This window comes from Papio anubis, chromosome 15, assembly GCF_008728515.1.
Source record: "Papio anubis isolate 15944 chromosome 15, Panubis1.0, whole genome shotgun sequence".
NCBI lineage: Eukaryota > Metazoa > Chordata > Mammalia > Primates > Cercopithecidae > Papio > Papio anubis.
The window spans coordinates 21,566,415-21,586,484 of NC_044990.1; the positions used below are offsets into that span (position 1 = coordinate 21,566,415).

General features: G+C 37.6%; 1 protein-coding gene across 2 annotated transcripts in view; it reads left to right on the forward strand.

The window, feature by feature from the left end:
• Positions 1 to 20,070, forward strand: part of DNAJC15 (DnaJ heat shock protein family (Hsp40) member C15) — a 163,152-nt gene that overhangs the window by 108,854 nt on the left and 34,228 nt on the right. For both annotated transcript variants that reach the window (XR_001896804.3, XM_003913822.5), the window contains exons 2-3: positions 9,405 to 9,456; positions 11,948 to 12,021. Coding sequence is in view for 1 of the 2 variants with exons in the window: in XM_003913822.5 (XP_003913871.2) it covers positions 9,405 to 9,456; positions 11,948 to 12,021 (126 nt within the window). In the remaining variant the exon portion in view is untranslated. The remainder of the gene's footprint in view (positions 1 to 9,404; positions 9,457 to 11,947; positions 12,022 to 20,070) is intronic.

Consider the following 20,070-nt stretch of genomic DNA (forward strand, 5'->3'; position numbering starts at 1 on the left):
TGTGAGATGGTATCTCATTGTGGTTTTGATTTGCATTTCTCTGATGGCCAGTGATGATGAGCATTTTTTCATGTGTTTGTTGGCTGTATGAATGTCTTCTTTTGAGAAATGTCTGTTCATATCCTTTGCCCACTTTTTGATGGGGTTGTTTGTTTTTTTCTTGTAAATTTGTTTGAGTTCTTTGTAGATTCTGGATATTAGCCCTTTGTCAGATGAGTAGATTGCAAAAATTTTCTCCCATTCTGTAGGTTGCCTGTTCACTCTGATGGTAGTTTCCTTTGCTGTGCAGAAGCTCTTTAGTTTAATGAGATCCCATTTGTCAATTTTGGCTTTTGCTGCCGTTGCTTTTGGTGTTTTAGACATGAAGTCTTTGCCCATGCCTATGTCCTGAATGGTACTACCTAGGTTTTCCTCTAGGATTTTTATGGTATTAGGTCTAACATTTAAGTCTCTAATCCATCTTGAATTAATTTTCGTATAAGGAGTAAGGAAAGGATCCAGTTTCAGCTTTCTACTTATGGCTAGCCAATTTTCCCAGCACCATTTATTAAATAGGGAATCCTTTCCCCATTTCTTGTTTCTCTCAGGTTTGTCAAAGATCAGATGGCTGTAGATGTGTGGTATTATTTCTGAGGACTCTGTTCTGTTCCATTGGTCTATATCTCTGTTTTGGTACCAGTACCATGCTGTTTTGGTTACTGTAGCCTTGTAGTATAGTTTGAAGTCAGGTAGCGTGATGCCTCCAGCTTTGTTCTTTTGACTTAGGATTGTCTTGGAGATGCGGGCTCTTTTTTGGTTCCATATGAACTTTAAAGCAGTTTTTTCCAATTCTGTGAAGAAACTCGTTGGTAGCTTGATGGGGATGGCATTGAATCTATAAATAACCTTGGGCAGTATGGCCATTTTCACGATATTGATTCTTCCTATCCATGAGCATGGTATGTTCTTCCATTTGTTTGTGTCCTCTTTTATTTCATTGAGCAGTGGTTTGTAGTTCTCCTTGAAGAGGTCCTTTACATCCCTTGTCAGTTGGATTCCTAGGTATTTTATTCTCTTTGAAGCAATTGTGAATGGAAGTTCATTCATGATTTGGCTCTCTGTTTGTCTGTTACTGGTGTATACGAATGCTTGTGATTTTTGCACATTAATTCTGTATCCTGAGACTTTGCTGAAGTTGCTTATCAGCTTAAGGAGATTTTGGGCTGAGACAATGGGATTTTCTAAATATACAATCATGTCATCTGCAAAGAGGGACAATTTGACTTCTTCTTTTCCTAACTGAATACCCTTGATTTCTTTCTCTTGCCTGATTGCCCTAGCCAGAACTTCCAACACTATGTTGAATAGGAGTGGTGAGAGAGGGCATCCCTGTCTTGTGCCAGTTTTCAAAGGGAATTTTTCCAGTTTTTGCCCATTCAGTATGATATTCGCTGTGGGTTTGTCATAAATAGCTCTTATTATTTTGAGGTACGTTCCATCAATACCGAATTTATTGAGCGTTTTTAGCATGAAGGGCTGTTGAATTTTGTCAAAAGCCTTTTCTGCATCTATTGAGATAATCATGTGGTTCTTGTCTTTGGTTCTGTTTATATGCTGGGTTATGTTTATTGATTTGCGAATGTTGAACCAGCCTTGCATCCCAGGGATGAAGCCCACTTGATCATGGTGGATAAGCTTTTTGATGTGCTGCTGAATCCGGTTTGCCAGTATTTTATTGAGGATTTTTGCATCGATGTTCATCAGGGATATTGGTCTAAAATTCTCTTTTTTTGTTGTATCTCTGCCAGGCTTTGGTATCAGGATGATGTTGGCCTCCTAAAATGAGTTAGGGAGGATTCCCTCTTTTTCTATTGATTGGAATAGTTTCAGAAGGAATGGTACCAACTCCTCCTTGTACCTCTGGTAGAATTCAGCTGTGAATCCATCTGGTCCTGGACTTTTTTTGGTTGGTAGGCTATTAATTGTTGCCTCAATTTCAGAGCCTGCTATTGGTCTATTCAGGGATTCAACTTCTTCCTGGTTTAGTCTTGGAAGAGTGTAAGTGTCCAGGAAATTATCCATTTCTTCTAGATTTTCCAGTTTATTTGCGTAGAGGTGTTTATAGTATTCTCTGATGGTAGTTTGTATTTCTGTGGGGTCGGTGGTGATATCCCCTTTATCATTTTTAATTGCGTCGATTTGATTCTTCTCTCTTTTCTTCTTTATTAGTCTTGCTAGTGGTCTGTCAATTTTGTTGATCTTTTCAAAAAACCAACTCCTGGATTCATTGATTTTTTGGAGGGTTTTTTGTGTCTCTATCTCCTTCAGTTCTGCTCTGATCTTAGTTATTTCTTGCCTTCTGCTAGCTTTGGAATGTGTTTGCTCTTGCTTCTCTAGTTCTTTTAATTGCGATGTTAGAGTGTCAATTTTTGATCTTTCCTGCTTTCTCTTGTGGGCATTTAGTGCTATAAATTTCCCTCTGCACACTGCTTTAAATGTGTCCCAGAGATTCTGGTATGTTGTATCTTTGTTCTCATTGGTTTCAAAGAACATCTTTATTTCTGCCTTCATTTCGTTATGTACCCAGTAGTCATTCAGGAGCAGGTTGTTCAGTTTCCATGTAGTTGAGCGGTTTTGATTGAGTTTCTTAGTCCTGAGTTCTAGTTTGATTGCACTGTGGTCTGAGAGACAGTTTGTTATAATTTCTGTTCTTGTACATTTGCTGAGGAGTGCTTTACTTCCAATTACGTGGTCAATTTTGGAGTAAGTACGATGTGGTGCTGAGAAGAATGTATATTCTGTTGATTTGGGGTGGAGAGTTCTATAGATGTCTATTAGGTCTGCTTGCTGCAGAGATGAGTTCAATTCCTGGATATCCTTGTTAACTTTCTGTCTCGTTGATCTGTCTAATGTTGACAGTGGAGTGTTGTAGTCTCCCATTATTATTGTATGGGAGTCTAAGTCTCTTTGAAGTCTCTAAGGACTTGCTTTATGAATCTGGGTGCTCCTGTATTGGGTGCATATATATTTAGGATAGTTAGCTCTTCCTGTTGAATTGATCTCCTTACCATTATGTAATGGCCTTCTTTGTCTCTTCTGATCTTTGATGGTTTAAAGTCTGTTTTATCAGAGACTAGTATTGCAACCCCCGCTTTTTTTGTTCTCCATTTGCTTGGTAAATCTTCCTCCATCCCTTTATTTTGAGCCTATGTATGTCTCTGCGTGTGAGATGGGTCTCCTGAATACAGCAGACTGATGGGTCTTGACTCTTTATCCAGTTTGCCAGTCTGTGTCTCTTAATTGGAGCATTTAGTCCATTTACATTTAAGGTTAAGATTGTTATGTGTGAACTTGATCCTGCCATTATGATATTAACTGGTTATTTTGCTCATTAGTTGATGCAGTTTCTTCCTAGCCTCGATGGTCTTTACATTTTGGCATGTTTTTGAGATGGCTGGTACCGGTTGTTCCTTTCCATGTTTAGTGCTTCCTTCAGGGTCTCTTGTAAGGCAGGCCTAGTGGTGACAAAATCTCTAAGCATTTGCTTATCTGTAAAGGATTTTATTTCTCCTTCACTTATGAAACTTAGTTTGGCTGGATATGAAATTCTGGGTTTAAAATTCTTTTCTTTAAGAATGTTGAATATTGGCCCCCACTCTCTTCTGGCTTGTAGAGTTTCTGCCGAGAGATCTGCTGTGAGTCTGATGGGCTTCCCTTTGTGGGTAACCTGACCTTTCTCTCTGGCTGCCCTTAAGATTTTTTCCTTCATTTCAACTTTGGTGAATCTGGCAATTATGTGTCTTGGAGTTGCTCTTCTCGAGGAGTATCTTTGTGGCGTTCTCTGTATTTCCTGGATTTGAATGTTGGCCTGCCCTACTAGGTTGGGGAAGTTCTCCTGGATGATATCCTGAAGAGTGTTTTCCAACTTGGTTCCATTTTCCCCCTCACTTTCAGGCACCCCAATCAGACGTAGATTTGGTCTTTTTACATAATCCCCTACTTCTTGCAGGCTTTGTTCATTTCTTTTTCTTCTTTTTTCTTTTGGTTTCTCTTCTCGCTTCATTTCATTCATTTGATCCTCAATCGCTGATACTCTTTCTTCCAGTTGATCGAGTCGGTTACTGAAGCTTGTGCATTTGTCACGTATTTCTCGTGTCATGGTTTTCATCTCTTTCATTTCGTTTAGGACCTTCTCTGCATTAATTACTCTAGCCATCAGTTCTTCCACTTTTTTTTCAAGATTTTTAGTTTCTTTGCGCTGGGTACGTAATTCCTCCTTTAGCTCTAAGAAATTTGATGGACTGAAGCCTTCTTCTCTCATCTCGTCAAAGTCATTTTCCGTCCAGCTTTGATCCGTTGCTGGCGATGAGCTGCGCTCCTTTGCCGGGGGAGATGTGCTCTTATTTTTTGAATTTCCAGCTTTTCTGCCCTGCTTTTTCCCCATCTTTGTGGTTTTATCTGCCTCTGGTCTTTGATGATGGTGATGTACTGATGGGGTTTTGGTGTAGGTGTCCTTCCTGTTTGATAGTTTTCCTTCTAACAGTCAGGACCCTCAGCTGTAGGTCTGTTGGAGATTGCTTGAGGTCCACTCCAGACCCTGTTTGCCTGGGTATCAGCAGCAGAGGCTGCAGAAGATAGAATATTTCTGAACAGCGAGTGTACCTGTCTGATTCTTGCTTTGGAAGCTTCCTCTCAGGGGTGTACTCCACCCTGTGAGGTGTGGGGTGTCAGACTGCCCCTAGTGGGGGATGTCTCCCAGTTAGGCTACTTAGGGGTCAGGGACCCACTTGAGCAGGGAGTCTGTCCCTTCTCAGATCTCAACCTCCGTGTTGGGAGATCCACTGCTCTCTTCAAAGCTGTCAGACAGAGTCGTTTGTGTCTGCAGAGGTGTCTGTTGCTTTGTTATTGTTTACTGTGCCCTGCCCCCAGAGGTGGAGTCTACAGAGACAGGCAGGTTTCCTTGAGCTGCTGTGAGCTCCACCCAGTTCGAGCTTCCCAGGGGCTTTGTTTACCTACTTAAGTGTCAGCAATGGCGGGCGCCCCTCCCCCAGCCTCGCTGCTGCCTTGCCGGTAGATCACAGACTGCTGTGATAGCAATGAGGGAGGCTCCGTGGGTGTGGGATCCTCCCGGCCAGGTGTGGGATATGATCTCCTGGTGTGCCTGTTTGCTCAAAGCGCAGTATTGGGGTGGGAGTTACCCGATTCTCCAGGTGTTGTGTGTCTCGGTTCCCCTGGCTAGGAAAAGGGATTCCCTTCCCCCTTGCGCTTCCCAGGTGAGGCAATGCCTCGCCCTGCTTCAGCTCTCGCTGGTCGGGCTGCAGCAGCTGACCAGTACCGATCGTCCGGCACTCCCCAGTGAGATGAACCCAGTACCTCAGTTGAAAATGCAGAAATCACCGGTCTTCTGTGTCGCTGGCGCTGGGAGTTGAAGACTGGAGCTGCTCCTATTCCGCGTTTTGCTCTTGATGCCCAGGCTGGAGTGCAATGGTGAAATCTTGGCTCACTGCAACCTCCGCCCCCTGGGTTCAAGTGATTCTCCTGCCTCAGCCACCTAAGTAGCTGGGATTACAGGCATGTGCCACCACACCCAGCTAATTTTGTAGTTTTAGGAGAGATGGGGTTTCTCCGTGTTGGTCAGGCTGGTCTCGAGCTACCAACCTCAGGTGATCTGCCCATCCCGACCTCCCAAAGTGCTGGGATTGCAGGCGTGAGCCACCGCGCCGGGCCTGAGACTTTATATATTTCAAATGTGCGTTTTTCAAAATGTGGAAAACTGGGGTAGTTAACCTAGGAAAGACCAGTTCATTTTCCAGAGGCTACCTCAAAAACACTTTTCTGAATCTTCTCTTACTTTTACGTATTTAAGGGTTATAGAACTTTGAACTTCTGTTATAATACTCATTAAATAGTAGTCATTTTTATTGAACTTTAAAAATTTTTTTTTTTTGAGACAGAGTCTTGCTCTATCCCCCTGGCTGGAGTGCAGAGGCATGATCTCAGCCCACTGCAACCTCCACCTCCCAGGTTCAAGACATTCTCATGCCTAAGCCTCCTGAGTAGCTGGAATTACAGGAGCCTACCACCATGCCCGGCTAATTTCATATTTTTAGTAGGTACGGGGTTTCACCATATTGGCCAGGCTGGTCGCGAACTCCTTACCTCAGGTAATCCACCTACTTGACCTCAGATAATCCACCTACTTCCCAAAGTGCTGGGATTACAGGCATGAGCCACCATGCCCAGCCTTTATTTTTTGAGAGTCTGACTCTGTCGCCCAGGCTGGAGTATAGTGGCACAATCTCAGCTAACTGCAACCTCCACCTCCCAAGTTCAAGTGATTCTCATGCCTCAGCCTCCTGAGTAGCTGGGATTACAGGCACACGCTCCCATGCCCAGCTAATTTTTTTTGTATTTTTAATAGAGATGGGGGTTTCACCATGTTGGCAAGGCTGGTCTTGAAATTCTGACTTCAGGTGATCTGCCCGCCTTGGCCTCCCAAAGTGTTGGGATTACAGGCATGAGCCACTGTGCCCAGCTTTTATTGGTAATATTAAAAGCAATTCACATTTACGGTTTGTTTGACATGTCCCAGGTCACTGTGCTAAATCTTTAACATATATTCTTATATTTAATCCTCACATAACCCTATGAGGTGTCAATACTGTTTCTGTGCCCTTGGGATGCATCATTGTACAAAACAAGTTCCACAAAGGCTACAGATCTCTAGATTCTGATATTAATATTTCTATACCATTCTGTTGTTAGTATTCTCTGGTTACTCTTGAAATTGAGCACCTTTTCATATGTTTTAGCCATTTAGTTTTGTTTGTGTGTTTTGTGAAATCACTGACTTTTAGTCTTGCCCATTTTCTATTTGGTTGCCTGTCTTTTTATTATTAATTTGGAGGAATCCTATATGTATATTTGAATATGTGCCATTAGCTATGTGTTGCAGATGACTCGTGTCATGTGTTTCAGATTCAAGCTGAGGTATTAAGAGCAGGTAGGATTTGGTTAGGCAAAGATGAGTGTTTCTAGTGAGATGAAAGAATAAACAAAATTGTAAGGGAAGAAGATATAATTCACATATGAAATAGTTGAATAGTTTGATTGGACTAAGACCAGAAAGCTCAAAATATATAACACCAGGGAAACCCTAGAAAATGACAAAAATATACCTCAGCAGAACATTTTCTTTAAATCAATAAATCTTCTGTTCAGGAATAACCTGTTTCAGGCAGACTAGACAACCTGAAAGGAACCCTAAAGATCGTTTGCCTCTCTGGTAGGTAGCTCTAGGCTTTCACTCCCCTGCCAGGAAATGAATCTTCTATTACTGAAATGGCCTTGATGTCATTGCCTGGTGAAAAGGTGTGACTTAAAGCTGGAACTGATGGGGAGAGAAGCCTAGAGGAAAGTCCTTCATCTTGTCCTCTGGCTCTAGATTTCTCAGAGTTTTTGCATATTAAAGTTAGATCACCTTCATGAGGCTGTTATGCCTAGACCGTTTATTCCCCGAAGAAGACCACCAGAGTCCAGAGTCAAAGCTAAGCAGCAAGGATCTTTATTACAGGTTCGAACCTGGAACTCTCCCTCGCTCGCGAAACGAGACGGGCAGGAGAGCTCCCCCACTGAGCTCCGAGCAGTGTTATATAGTCTAAGAAAAGTGGGCATAGAGTTATTATACAAATCAGATATATGATTGGCTAGTGTTTGAACAAGGCGATTTGGCTAACTATGATTGGTTCCCGCCATTTCTGATATTTCGGTTCAACCTTTGAGGCGGGAGAGCAGGTTTATGGCAGCAAGAGTTTATCTTACTTAAACACGTCTTGTGACCTTGCCTCAGAACTTACAAAATCTCTGGTATGTGCAAAACAAAATCTCTGGTACGTGCAGAAAAACAGGTGCTCACAGAACTTACGAAATCTCTGGTATGTGCAAAGATTAGAGAGCAGAACAAAGGTGTAGCAGGGGGCGGGTACACATCTATCTTTATGTCCTTTCAAGGCTGCCCTTGGTAACCTGATGTTTCTCATTATAAAGTCATTCCTTGAAGGTTGGGACTTTGATTTCCTATGACTCGGTGTATATTTCCTTACAGAACTTGAAGGCCAATGGCTGAATGGCTTTTTGGTTTTAGCCTCCCTTTAGTCTCAGCCTGCATCTTACTGTGTCTGCACCAGTGAAGAAGTATATTCATTCTGTTCCCTAGGGCGATTATGCTAGTGTTTTTAAAGTCTCTGCCGACTCTTCAGAATTTGCCTCTCAAATCCTTATCAGACAAAAATGTTCCTGTGGTTTCACTGCTTAATTTTGTATCCATTAGAATTTGTTTTGGCTCCAAGTGCCTAAAACCCCAAAATATAGTGGCTTAGGAAGATAGAACTTTTATTTTTATCCCATGTATTAATAAATAGAGGCAATTCAGGGGTGGGAAGGCAGCTCCATCTGGAACCAATGTCTTTTCATCTCATTGTTCTTCCTACTTTATCCAAGAGGGCTGCTCCAGCAATAATGTATGCATTCCAGCCAGCAGGAAGGAGAAATGGAAAAGGAGAAGGACATCTCCCTACCCCTCTGTAGGACTTCTCAGAAGTTGCATACACTACTCTGGTTATATCTTATGAGCCAATGCTTAGTTAGCATAGCCATACCTAAGTCTAAAGGAGGCTTGGAAAAATGTATCTAGCTAAAAACAGGAATTCCTGATCCTATTGAAAAAAAGAGAATAGATATTGAGGATTACCATTGATCTTTGCCACACAAATCTTTATTGTGACACTAATAGTTTCCTGAGATGTTTAAGGAGAAAAGCTCAGAATAATATGGGTATATAGCCAATTTAAAATAAATTCTCATCAGAATTAGCTTATATCTGACATTCTGAATTTTGGGCCCTTATTTTAAAATTTTTACACTGGTCTAGAAGGGTAGACATTAACTTTTGAATTTTTTATCATTTTTGTTAAGTTTGGAAGCTTGACTTCTTTCCTAAACATTGATGTAAGATTTCATGAAATTTTTAAATAGAGCAAATGCTGTTGAACATTGCAAATGTAAAATATGGAGGAGGAAATAGGTGCTTTTTATCTTTATAGAAGATAAATATATCAAACCCACTTCAAAATCATCTATAGAACAAATTTTAGCAATAGGTGATGTAAAAGCTCTCGGTTAGAATGGATTCAAATATATGGAAATTAAATGAAAATCTAGAATCATTTCAGTTCACTGAGAATTAGCTGATATAGTGAGCAGCAGATATAATCCCATAGACTGTGTATTTTTTAAAGTCCTGGTCTGCACAGTAGAGCTTAAAGAAAATGTAGTATTGTAACGTAATTATTCTCATTATTAAAAATGATTTACTTTTAAAACCCAGCATGTTACATCATAAGTAATACTCATTTTTTCTTCCATAGGTAAGAAGTCTGATAGCTGTAGGACTGGGTGTTGCGGCTCTTGCATTTGCAGGTAAGATAAAGAATATATACCAATAAATCGCAGGAGAAATATTTCCAAATAGTGTCTACAGTGATTCATTGAGTAGACCCTTAGTATTCTGAGGTTTTGGTTTTCAGACATAATACATTCTCACTCTTTCCACCATTTGTAGTTACTGAACATTTGTTATTGTAGCAAAATCTAGATAAACTTTATGGGGAAGAAAATTAGTGATACAAGAGCCCGGAAAACTAGCTCCAATAATAGTTTATCTTCCTAGCTTTTTTTTTCAGTTTGAGGTATAGTATACTATAAAAAGAAATTTTAATATTGTGCAATGTAAGTGGCATGGAGTTCCTTTATTCTCCCATATTTATTTTTTATTGCAGATAGGTTTATACATTTTAAGCTGTCAGTTCTTGCTCATGAGCATAGTTGTTCCGTATAGTTTATTAATTTGTCTCTCAACATATTGATATAATTACCTTGATAAATCCAGGAGAATTTTTTTCACTGCTAAAATTACCTTTTTGGAAAGAATAGTTCTGAAGATCTAAAGTAGATTTGCTGAGTCTATCATTAACTTACCATAGTTTTAAATTACATAGCTATTTTCTAAATATTAATTTGCGATTATGTCCTTATTGATAAAGATTTACTTTTTTGTTCTAGCATTTGTGTTTGTAAGTTCTATCGGTTTGATCTTGTTAACTGGATCTTTTAGGCAAAGCTGCATTCCATTGTAGCTATATGGAGTTTAGTAAGACTAATAGAAAAATGAGAAATAAGAGGCTCTTGTTTTGTATGGTATTTAATTTCTCATAATTATTTTTTAAAACCCCATTTTAATCTTTTATCTTGGAAGTGATGAAACACTTCAACAATCAGAACTTTGAAATCTCGATCAGTGGTTCAGATTCTCTTGGTGTTTTTGTCATCAGGGTCTTACGTCTCAGTTATATAACTCAATGAATTTCTGAGGTTTCATGAGAAGAATATCAGGTCTCAAACAGAATTCTGACAAACTTGCCCCTAAACATAAAGGAATTTTAGTATTAATTAGAGTAGGCATAGTTATGAATTCAAATGTAAGATTTTGATTTGAAATTAGATAAAGATATATTTTTCCAGTATCATCTTTGTAAAATGACAAGAATTGGTGTGTGTATTCTGTATAGACCACACTATTCCCAACCTCATATTACTGACTAGAATATTATATTAAATAACAGCAAGATCTCTTCCAGAGCCAAATACAACCAAATAGTAGAATTTAGGAGAAAGTACACTTAGATTTGTTAGCACTAGGTCTTCTAGTTAGAGTAAACCTCCAGATGTCGCTTCTTGAAGCATTCAAATGCTTTTTAACTGAAATTAGAAGTCAATCACTGTGGTTTTGAAGAATTTTGAGGTAATATAAAAGCTACATTTCATACTATTATAAAATCAAATGGAAGATGACATCTATGTGATAAGAGATACAGACAAGTTAGGGAATCAGCCTCATTTAATTTCACTTTATTTAATGTTCTCCTTTATCTCAAGAGCTTTTTATCTTCACATTTTCCCATTTCTGGCATCCTGTCTTTCACTGTAACATGTTTGCACAGAAATAACATTATACATAGGCAGGTAAATTTTTCTAAAAGGCCTAGGTAGTTGAATTTTTGCAGTAGAACTCTTGATTTGCAAATAGACGTACGGTTAGAAGTTGAATTAAAGCATGTAGTGTCATATACTGATTTTCTAGCAAGACTATTGGAGAAAGAGATACTGGTAGAAGACACAATCTGATTGGGGTACAAAAGATAAATTAGCTAAATAATATTTTACTCTTATTTGATGCCCTGAAAATAATTTAGAACCTGTTTTACTATTGACTTTTAGTTGTTAAAACTCAGGGGAGTTTTGATTATTAAGATTCCTAACTAAGGAAAGAACTAAAAATAAGTTTTTGGAGAGTAGCTATCCTCAGTGAGACAAAATTGATAATCAACATCTTTGGTAAATATTTCATATGTAATTGCTTTTTTACTTTAGAGATAATTCCATTAAAACCATTTCTGTGCAGTATAGATCATAATTTGATTTGTTTTCTATATATTTCAAAGTGATTATCATAAAAAGCAATACAGTTAATCATTTTAGTATTTTAAGTATCTTTTATACATAATAGGACTTTACAGTTTGTTGTAGAAAGAATACTAGGATGTTATTTTTTGTGACATATACCATAATATAAATGTAAGATATTATACATAAACATTGAAAATTTCTAGTTTTATGATCATAAACCAGAACTTGATAAATTTAACGGCTATGATAATGGTATTAACATGAAATTCTGCCCTCCAATAAATTAAAAATATGAAAAAAATTGACCATCTTTCTGGTAAGTTTTGAAATACTTATTGAAATGACGTATGTAAACTATCAATAAATACTGTGGCAAGCACTTTGAAGGTGTTGATTGATTTTGATTATAGAAAATATGTTTGCTTTTATTCCTTTTACTATTTAGGTCGCCATGCATTTCGGATCTGGAAACCTCTAGAACAAGTTATCACGAAAACTGCAAAGAAGATTTCAACTCCTGTAAGTTAAATGTGGCTTTAGTTAGAAAACTCATTTTGATTTTTGTTCGTGTGACATATTTGAGTTAACTTAGAAAATGGTCTTGGATTTTCCAATGTTTGTAGAAGTTTATTTCCTTCACTATATCATTGGTGAGTTTGTCTAATTTACTGGCTCAGTTTCTTTTAATTTCTTGGTCACATTATTTTTATATCTAACTTTATTCCTGGTTTTGACATCTAATTATTATAATCTGTTTGGTAGTATTACATCAACTTTGATGTAACTTGTTTTCCCCATTTAGTTACTGTTCATTTATTCAATAAACATTTATTGAGTCCCCATCCCTGTGCCAGCAGCTTGGAATAGCTGATGAACAAAGAAGACATGGTTCTTGTCCTAATGAATCTTACCCAAGAGTTGATGCCATCTTGAAATTTGAAACTAGTCCCTTTACAACATCATGCTTGGCCATCTCAAACATAAAACTATGAGATTCCAACCGTGAAATCCTGTAGAACTTATTATACATTTTTGCACTAGCATCATAGCTACTCTGGGGAGCTGAACATAAGTGAAAAAATGAATGACAGTATGTATCCGTAAAAGCAACAGTATGGATTGTAGTTTGCAACCACTGAAGACATTATAAAGAAAAGTCACTGAGGCCCTGCAGTGTAAATGTTGGCTTCAGGGAAGAAGCAGATCTGGGATAGATCAACTTGGTTGAGATCTGAGACTCTCAAATTGCTGCAAACCAAGTTGATCATCAGCTATTCTAAGTTCCTGGCACAGGGATGAGGACTCACTAAATGTTTCTTAAACAAATGAATACTAATTAAACAGGGAAAGTAAGTTATGTCAAAGTTGATATAATACTACTAAATGTGAAACTACTAAACTACCTATTTTATATATGTTTTTTCAATAAATATTTCAAAACTTACCAGAAAGACTCGTTTTTTCCAAATTTATAATTTATTGGAGGACAGAATGTCATGTTAATACCATTATCACAACTATTAAATTTATCAAGTTCTAGTTCATGATCATAAAACTAGAAATTTTCAATGTTTATGTATAGCATCTTACATTTATATTGTGGTATAGGTCACAAAAAATGAATTGTTTCTTTTAGCAAAGGCGTTACAGGCTTGTGAGGCTTAGTTAGCCATGAACAATGACAGCACCAAAGGATGACATACTGACAAATAATTAAACTTAGATTCAAAAAAACAGCAAGTGATTTTACTGTCCTATAAATGCATGTCTGTGATTAGAGGGGAACATAGGTGTATTTTCTGTTTTCCTATTTTTATTTTATTCAGCTAAAATATTGGTAGGTATTCAGTCAGTATTCTTTGAGCACCTACTACTTACTACATTATCATAGACAGTGGGATATAGTTATGGACCAAAGACATTGCCCTAGGAGCTTACATGTTAGTGGAGAGACACAGTTAAAAAAAAAAAAAAAAATGAAGTAAGATACATAATACCTAGAAGTGTTGAGTGCTTTTGAGAAAACCAAATCAGGGTAAGAGGCTAAAGAGTAACAGTAGTGAGGAATCTTTACGTTAGATAGGCCAGGTAAGGTTTCTCCAAGAAGATAAGGGAGCAGGCCATACGAGCCTCTGGTATGAGAGCTTCCTGGGTGGTCGGATCACTGCGAAGGTCCTGAGGTGCAAATGAGCCTAGCAGCAAGAGTATCTCCAAAGGAGTGTTTGAAGGAAATAGTGGTAGCTTGGGCCCAGATGCCTTAAGACCTAATAGACAATGAAAAAAAAACTTCAAATTTTACCTTAAGCATGATAGAAAGCCCTTGGAAGGGTTTGAGCACGGAGGCAATGTGATTTGCATTGTAGGTTATTACTCTGCTTGCTACCTAGAGTCAGAGTAGAAGCTGTGAAACCAGTAAGCGGGTATTGAGATAGTCCAGGTGATAGATGATGATGGCTTGAAATAGAGTAGTAGCAATGGACACAGTAACATAGTTCTTTAAATGAATTCTATTTATATCTTTCCATATGTTTATAAATAATAAATGGAGAGAATTTCAGAAATTGTTTCTTTTCTGTTATGGTGATCTTCAGTACACCGTAAACAGAAAATTACCAAGCTTTGCAGAACTACATTATTTAACACTGTAAAGGAAGAGAGAGCAAGAAAATGAGAAAATCTTCAGTACTTGGTAGAGGCTCACACATAAGGCAGGGTAATTCAGGAGATTATAAGGGATACGCTCATGTAAACTCTTTCTTCAGTGGCTCACATGACCTGCTCCCTCATCTTCTCAGAGGAATCTTATTTGTCCTATTTAATATAAAGAGTCTGAGCCTGGTACCTGCATTTCCTAAAGGGAAATGATGTGTACCCCCCTTTCCCTCCTTGTGGGCCTCAAGGTAAGAAACCTAGCTTTCAATAAATCTGGCTTCTTTTTCACAAAGTGCTACTCTTAGAGTTTGCAGTAAAACATCTTAGAATATCTTTATCTTCATCATAATCATTATTATATTTTTACCTCAGTAAAGATGCAAGTATTTTTAAACAATTTAAAAAATAGTAATCATTCCAGGGAAACTGAGAAATGAAGTATGTGCATACTTTCTTTTGGTACTAATGAATCCCAATGTTACACCTCATAAACACAGTATATATAGTGTTTTGATTTTGTAAATATTATTAATTATTGAACCAAATAGGGTTACTAAAAAGACAGGAACTGTAATTGTGTGTCACTAAGTCTCTGTCATTCAAAGGAGATTGTCCAGGGCTCAAGTTTCGATGGGGGTCTCTTTTCATTGTTTTTTTAAACTTTCTTTTTTTTTCTCTAAGCTTTAACATGTTGTTTTTCAATCTTATCTTTCTCTTTTTCATACTTTTTTTTCATTTTGCTGAAATAGTACGTAGAATAAGTTTTTTATATGGAACACATGGATGATAAATGTTTTTTCTGCTTTGTTAAACAGTTTGTTTCTTTTGTTCTCACTGTTAATTATCAGCTGCTAGCTCCTTGAAATTTGGTGGAGCCAACATGAGAGAAGTATAGAAATCTGCTGAGACTAAGCCTCAGTGCCTGCACTCCTGCATTCCTGCATACTCACAGCTAGATTTTTTGGTGGTCTTATTATTCTTATTCCATTGTAGACAACCTGTTGTTTTGGTTTTTGTTGTTTGGGTTTTGGGTTTTAGGTTTTGGTAGTGGTGGCTTTTTTTTGGCTCTGAAAGTTTGTAGGATTTTCTCTTTCTTACTGATCTGGAATTTCACAAGAATTCTTAGCCCTAACTTATTTGAAAATGGTCTTTAGTTCTGTAAGATTTTCTTACATTTTTTTCTTTTGTTATTTCTTCCTTTCATTGTCTCTCGGATTCTCGGCTTCTGGAACTCCGAACAGAAAGATGTTGGACCTGATAAAAAGATGTCTATCCTGGATATCTCTTACCAATTTATCTCTTATTTTCCATCTCCTTATCTTTCTTTGCTCTTCATTCTACAGTGTTTTCACAGCTTATTTTCCAGATCACCAGGTTGGCCTTTAGCAATATCCATTCTGTTATTCAGTCTATCCACTGAATTCTTAACATCGGTAAAAATTTTTTTTTTTTTTGAGACAGGACCCGGTCTGTAGTGCACAATCTCAGCCCACTGCAACTTCTGCCTCCCGAGTTCAGGTGATTTTCCTACCTCAGCTTCCCAAGTAGTTGGGATTACAGGCACTCGCCACTACGCCCAGCTAACTTTTGTATTTTTAGTGGAGACGGAGTTTCACCATGTTGGCCAGGCTGGTCTCGAGCTTCTGACCTTAAGTGATCCACCCACCTCAACCTCCCAAATTGCTGGGATTATAGGCGTGAGCCACTGCACTCGGCCAACATTAGTAATTTTCTAACTTCCAAGAATTCTTTCTTCTTTCTAGCAAACCATTTTTTAATTAATGTGGTATCCTTTTGAATATTTCTAAAGCCATTCATTAGAATTTGGCCAAATTCTCTTCTGCTTCCCAATTTATCTCCTTTTCCTAAAGCCAGTTGTTAGGTGTTCATATTGGTTCTTTTTTTCCCCTCCATGATATTGGATTTGCTCAAATGTCCAGTGATCGTTGGTTGTTGATTTATATTTATGATGACTAAATTGACTAATAGAAGTAATGTTCTTAACTTTTCTTCAGCAGTTTGGTACGGTTGCCTCAACAACTTAATGGAATGAGCGTGTTGACCGTGGGCTGTAAATAACGTAGGTGGGTTTGTTAACAGGCATGTCTTTCAGAGCAGGGAGACTAGAGGCAGGTACCTGGAGAGTGCAGGAGAGGTTGAGCACTGTGTGCATTTTACTGCTTGGCATAGCTTCTCACCTCCCTACACTTCTGGGTCTGAAATGGGATCTGCTGGTATGCCTCTGGTTCGTTTAGTACCTACCACCCAGAATAAGATGCATATCAGAGAAAGAGGCATGTGGTTCTCTTTCTCAGCCTAAGGGCAAAAGTGACAGGTGCCTGGCCTCTTAGGCTCTATATTAGTAAAGTAGGAATGATCTGTTTATATTGTTCTGGTTTAATAAGTTACGCTGATTTTTTATTGTTGTTGTTGACTCTGAATTTAGTGTTCTTGTTTTCTGAAAAGGGTTTCTTCTTTTCTCTGGTGTTTGAGGCTGCTGGGATTTTTCTGTACGTGCAAATTTTACCTAGGATTTCTTTAAACTTTCTGGTTTGCTGTTTATCCCATTTCTTGTTTTCCAGGCCTATTAAGGGTGTTTTAAAATGTACACTGTCTTTTCTCATTTCAAAGGCACTTTGGAAAGCAAAATACCTTAATGATTCAGTCTGCTCTTTTGAACCAGTGCCCTTTTGCTTGACTTTTTTATTAATGTATTAATGTATATTATTGACTCAGCCAATGTCTAATTACCCTTAAATTTTTTTCTGGGGGAGAAAACCCATCCTTCATCTTTGTTTTTGAGGCTTTTAATTTTCTGTTTGTGAATCTGTCCTTTTATTTGAATATTATTTTCTAAATTGCATTTATTTTGTTTTATGGTCAAGTGAAATTTATGGAAAAATCTAATTAAAATCATCCTTCGTTAGCTTTATATATCAAATAGATTATTGTATGTAATAAAGTTTATAGCTTATGATAAATGTATTCTTTTAAAACTGTGGGATGATCCAGTTCTTCTCTAGTTGCCTGGAGGACTTTTGTGTTTCAAGCTATTGAATGAATGAATTAGCTAATGAAGACTTTGGTTTAACTTAGTAAAGGAGACACAAAATAATCTAACATGGCACTATGGCATTTAGTGCTAATTTGAGAAGGAAAATGGTTTTGATTTTTGTTGTTTATATATACAATAGTTTATGAATGGGATAGTACAAAATAATCATTTGTAAGGTCCAGGATGTGTTTCTGTTTTTAGAAAAAAGGACGATTGACTCCGTCTATTTGATGGTATACTTGTTCCTTATAGTCATCTCATTTTTTGGATCTAAACATTTTCTTTGACCTACCACAGTGTTGTCAGAAAATGGTTCTGCAGTGGCTCATATCTGTAAGTCCTAATATAATGCAATATGGGTATATTCTTTTCAAGCTTAAAAGGACCTTTCAGTTTTATTAGTGGAGAGGAGTATAGAGTTACAATTTTGTACTTGCTCATGCATAGATATTAATTCAGACATAACAATAGATTAAAATACTGTGATAACAGTTTTGTTCTATTTAAAGTTATATATTATAAGGCCTAAAATTTCTAGAAGTTTAAGAAGCATGATTTTCTCTGAAGAAATGTGTAAATACAGTTGACCCGTGAACAACCTGGGTTTGAACTGCACAGGTCCACTTAATCATGATTTTAACAAATAAACTCAATGAGCCCTCCACGTCTGCAATGAAATGTAGATCAAAAATGTAGTATTCATGGGATGTAAGACCCACCTACACTGAGGCCATGTTTTTGTATCTGTGGTTTCTATAGGGCTGACCGTGGTGCCTGAGTATGTGCAGATTTTAGTATGAGTGGTCCTGGAACCAGTCACCCACAGATACTGAGGGCTGAATGTATTTTAGTAGTGAGTAACATAGCAATTTTTTGTTTTCTCTTTGTATACTTTTCTGCACACAGCCCTAAATGTTAAGTCTCTGTTCTTAAAATGGTCTAGTTCTTTTGGAAGGGTTGTGTTGATTATATGTATATACAGATTGACTTACTCGTAATAAAATCAGTGTTCATATGAACTTCTTCCTGCCACTAGATTTTAGGTAGCCTTTTCTGAAACTCTATGTCTACCTGGGCAAAACTGAAAGTGAAAAAATTACTCAGATACCAATACCTGCTTTTAAGGTTAATGAGCTTTGTGACTATAGTGGGAATGACAGTTAATGAAACATGATAAATTTATCTTTTTTATTATGCTGGCTCCAAATTTTAGAGCTCCCCAAGGTAAATAAAGACTCATTGAAATATTTTTTTCCTGAATAATTACTCTATGTATTAGTTCAGGCATGATTTAAAAACAAAAGTAAGAACAAATATTTGGTGATACTTCTATTTTGTTATGACTAAATCAACTAATTACCTTTAATTTAGGGAGTAAGGTATGCATCGAGTTCAAATTTTGGTTTCCTGAAAGAAACCTTAAAACCAGCCCCTATTCCTCTAAGTCCCTCGTTTTTTGAGACAGTCTGTCTCCATTGCCCAGGCTGGAGTGCAGTGGTGCACTCACAACTCACTGCCCTCCCAGGTTCAAGCGATTCTCCTGCCTCAGCCTCCAGAATAGCTGGGATTACAGGCGTGCACCACCACACCCAGCTAATTTTTGTATCTTTAGTAGAGGCGAAGTTGGCCAGGCTGGTCTCTAACTCCTGACCTGAGGTGGTCCGCCCACCTCAGCCTCCCAAAGTGCTGGGATTACAGGCGTGAGGCACCACAGTTGGCCGCCTTACTTCTTTCCATTTGTATCTGTATCTATATTTCTCTCTATATCTCTCTTTATATATGTACATACTCTCTGTGTATGTTTAGAAAGATATAAAATTTGTTCAGGTTAGTATGTGTACTTAACCCAATTTGGTATCCTTCCTCTCCTCAAAACTTGTGTCAGGGGTGGGGGACTATTTGTCTTTTTACTGATTATAAATTACTTGAAACTTGGATAATACATTATATTCTCACAGTATTGATTCATTGATAGATTAGCATCTGTGTGATGAAGGACAGACCTTGATTCTCATTTGAAAAGTGCCTGGTACACAGCAGTTGCTGAAGTGTTTATTGAATGAATTAATTGCCAGGAATTATTTATTACCAAGTAGAAATTTATAACAAGCTGTTCAAAGAGTATAGCTTATATAAATGACCAGATCTGACTCCCTACAACCCATTTTTAAAGCTCTAGTCATTTCCTTGGTTTCTTTTAGTAGGCTTCTTTTTCTTTAATTGTATAAATAGCACGTGCTCATTGTTGAAAATTTAGAAGTTGAAAAAAAGAAAAAAAATTATAATCCCACCAGCTAAAAAAACTTTAAAGTTATTTATATGCTTTCAGATTTTATTTCATGTAAGCATACCTATTTTTCCCTACTTTGTAAGGAAATGATTTCATGCTTAGAAACACATATGCCTGTAATCATATATGTGTATGTGTCCTCCTAAAAGCTGAGTTTGTACATCCTGTTTCTCTGTTTAGCGCTACTGAAAATAGTGTCTTTACTTGCTGTCTCCATTCCTCTCTTCCCATTCTGTCTTAAACACACTAATCGTACGCTCACCTCACTGTCTGCAGCTCTTCTCAGTTTTTGATGTCCTCTTTGCTAAATCCAGAAGTCAGTTCTTGGCTCTCGTTTTTCCTTACCTATCAGAAACTTTGAAACCATTTTTAGTTTCCTCACTCTTGACTTGTAGTTATTTTCCTCCTTTACTGCTAGGCCTTCTCAGCCTCCTTTACTGATTCCTCTCCGTTTCTGTATCACTAAGTGTAGCAGTCTTTAGGGAACACTCCTTGGACTTCTAATTTTTAAACCATCTCATTCAGTCTCATGGCTTTAAATGCTGTCTGTCCACTAATGACTCACAAATGT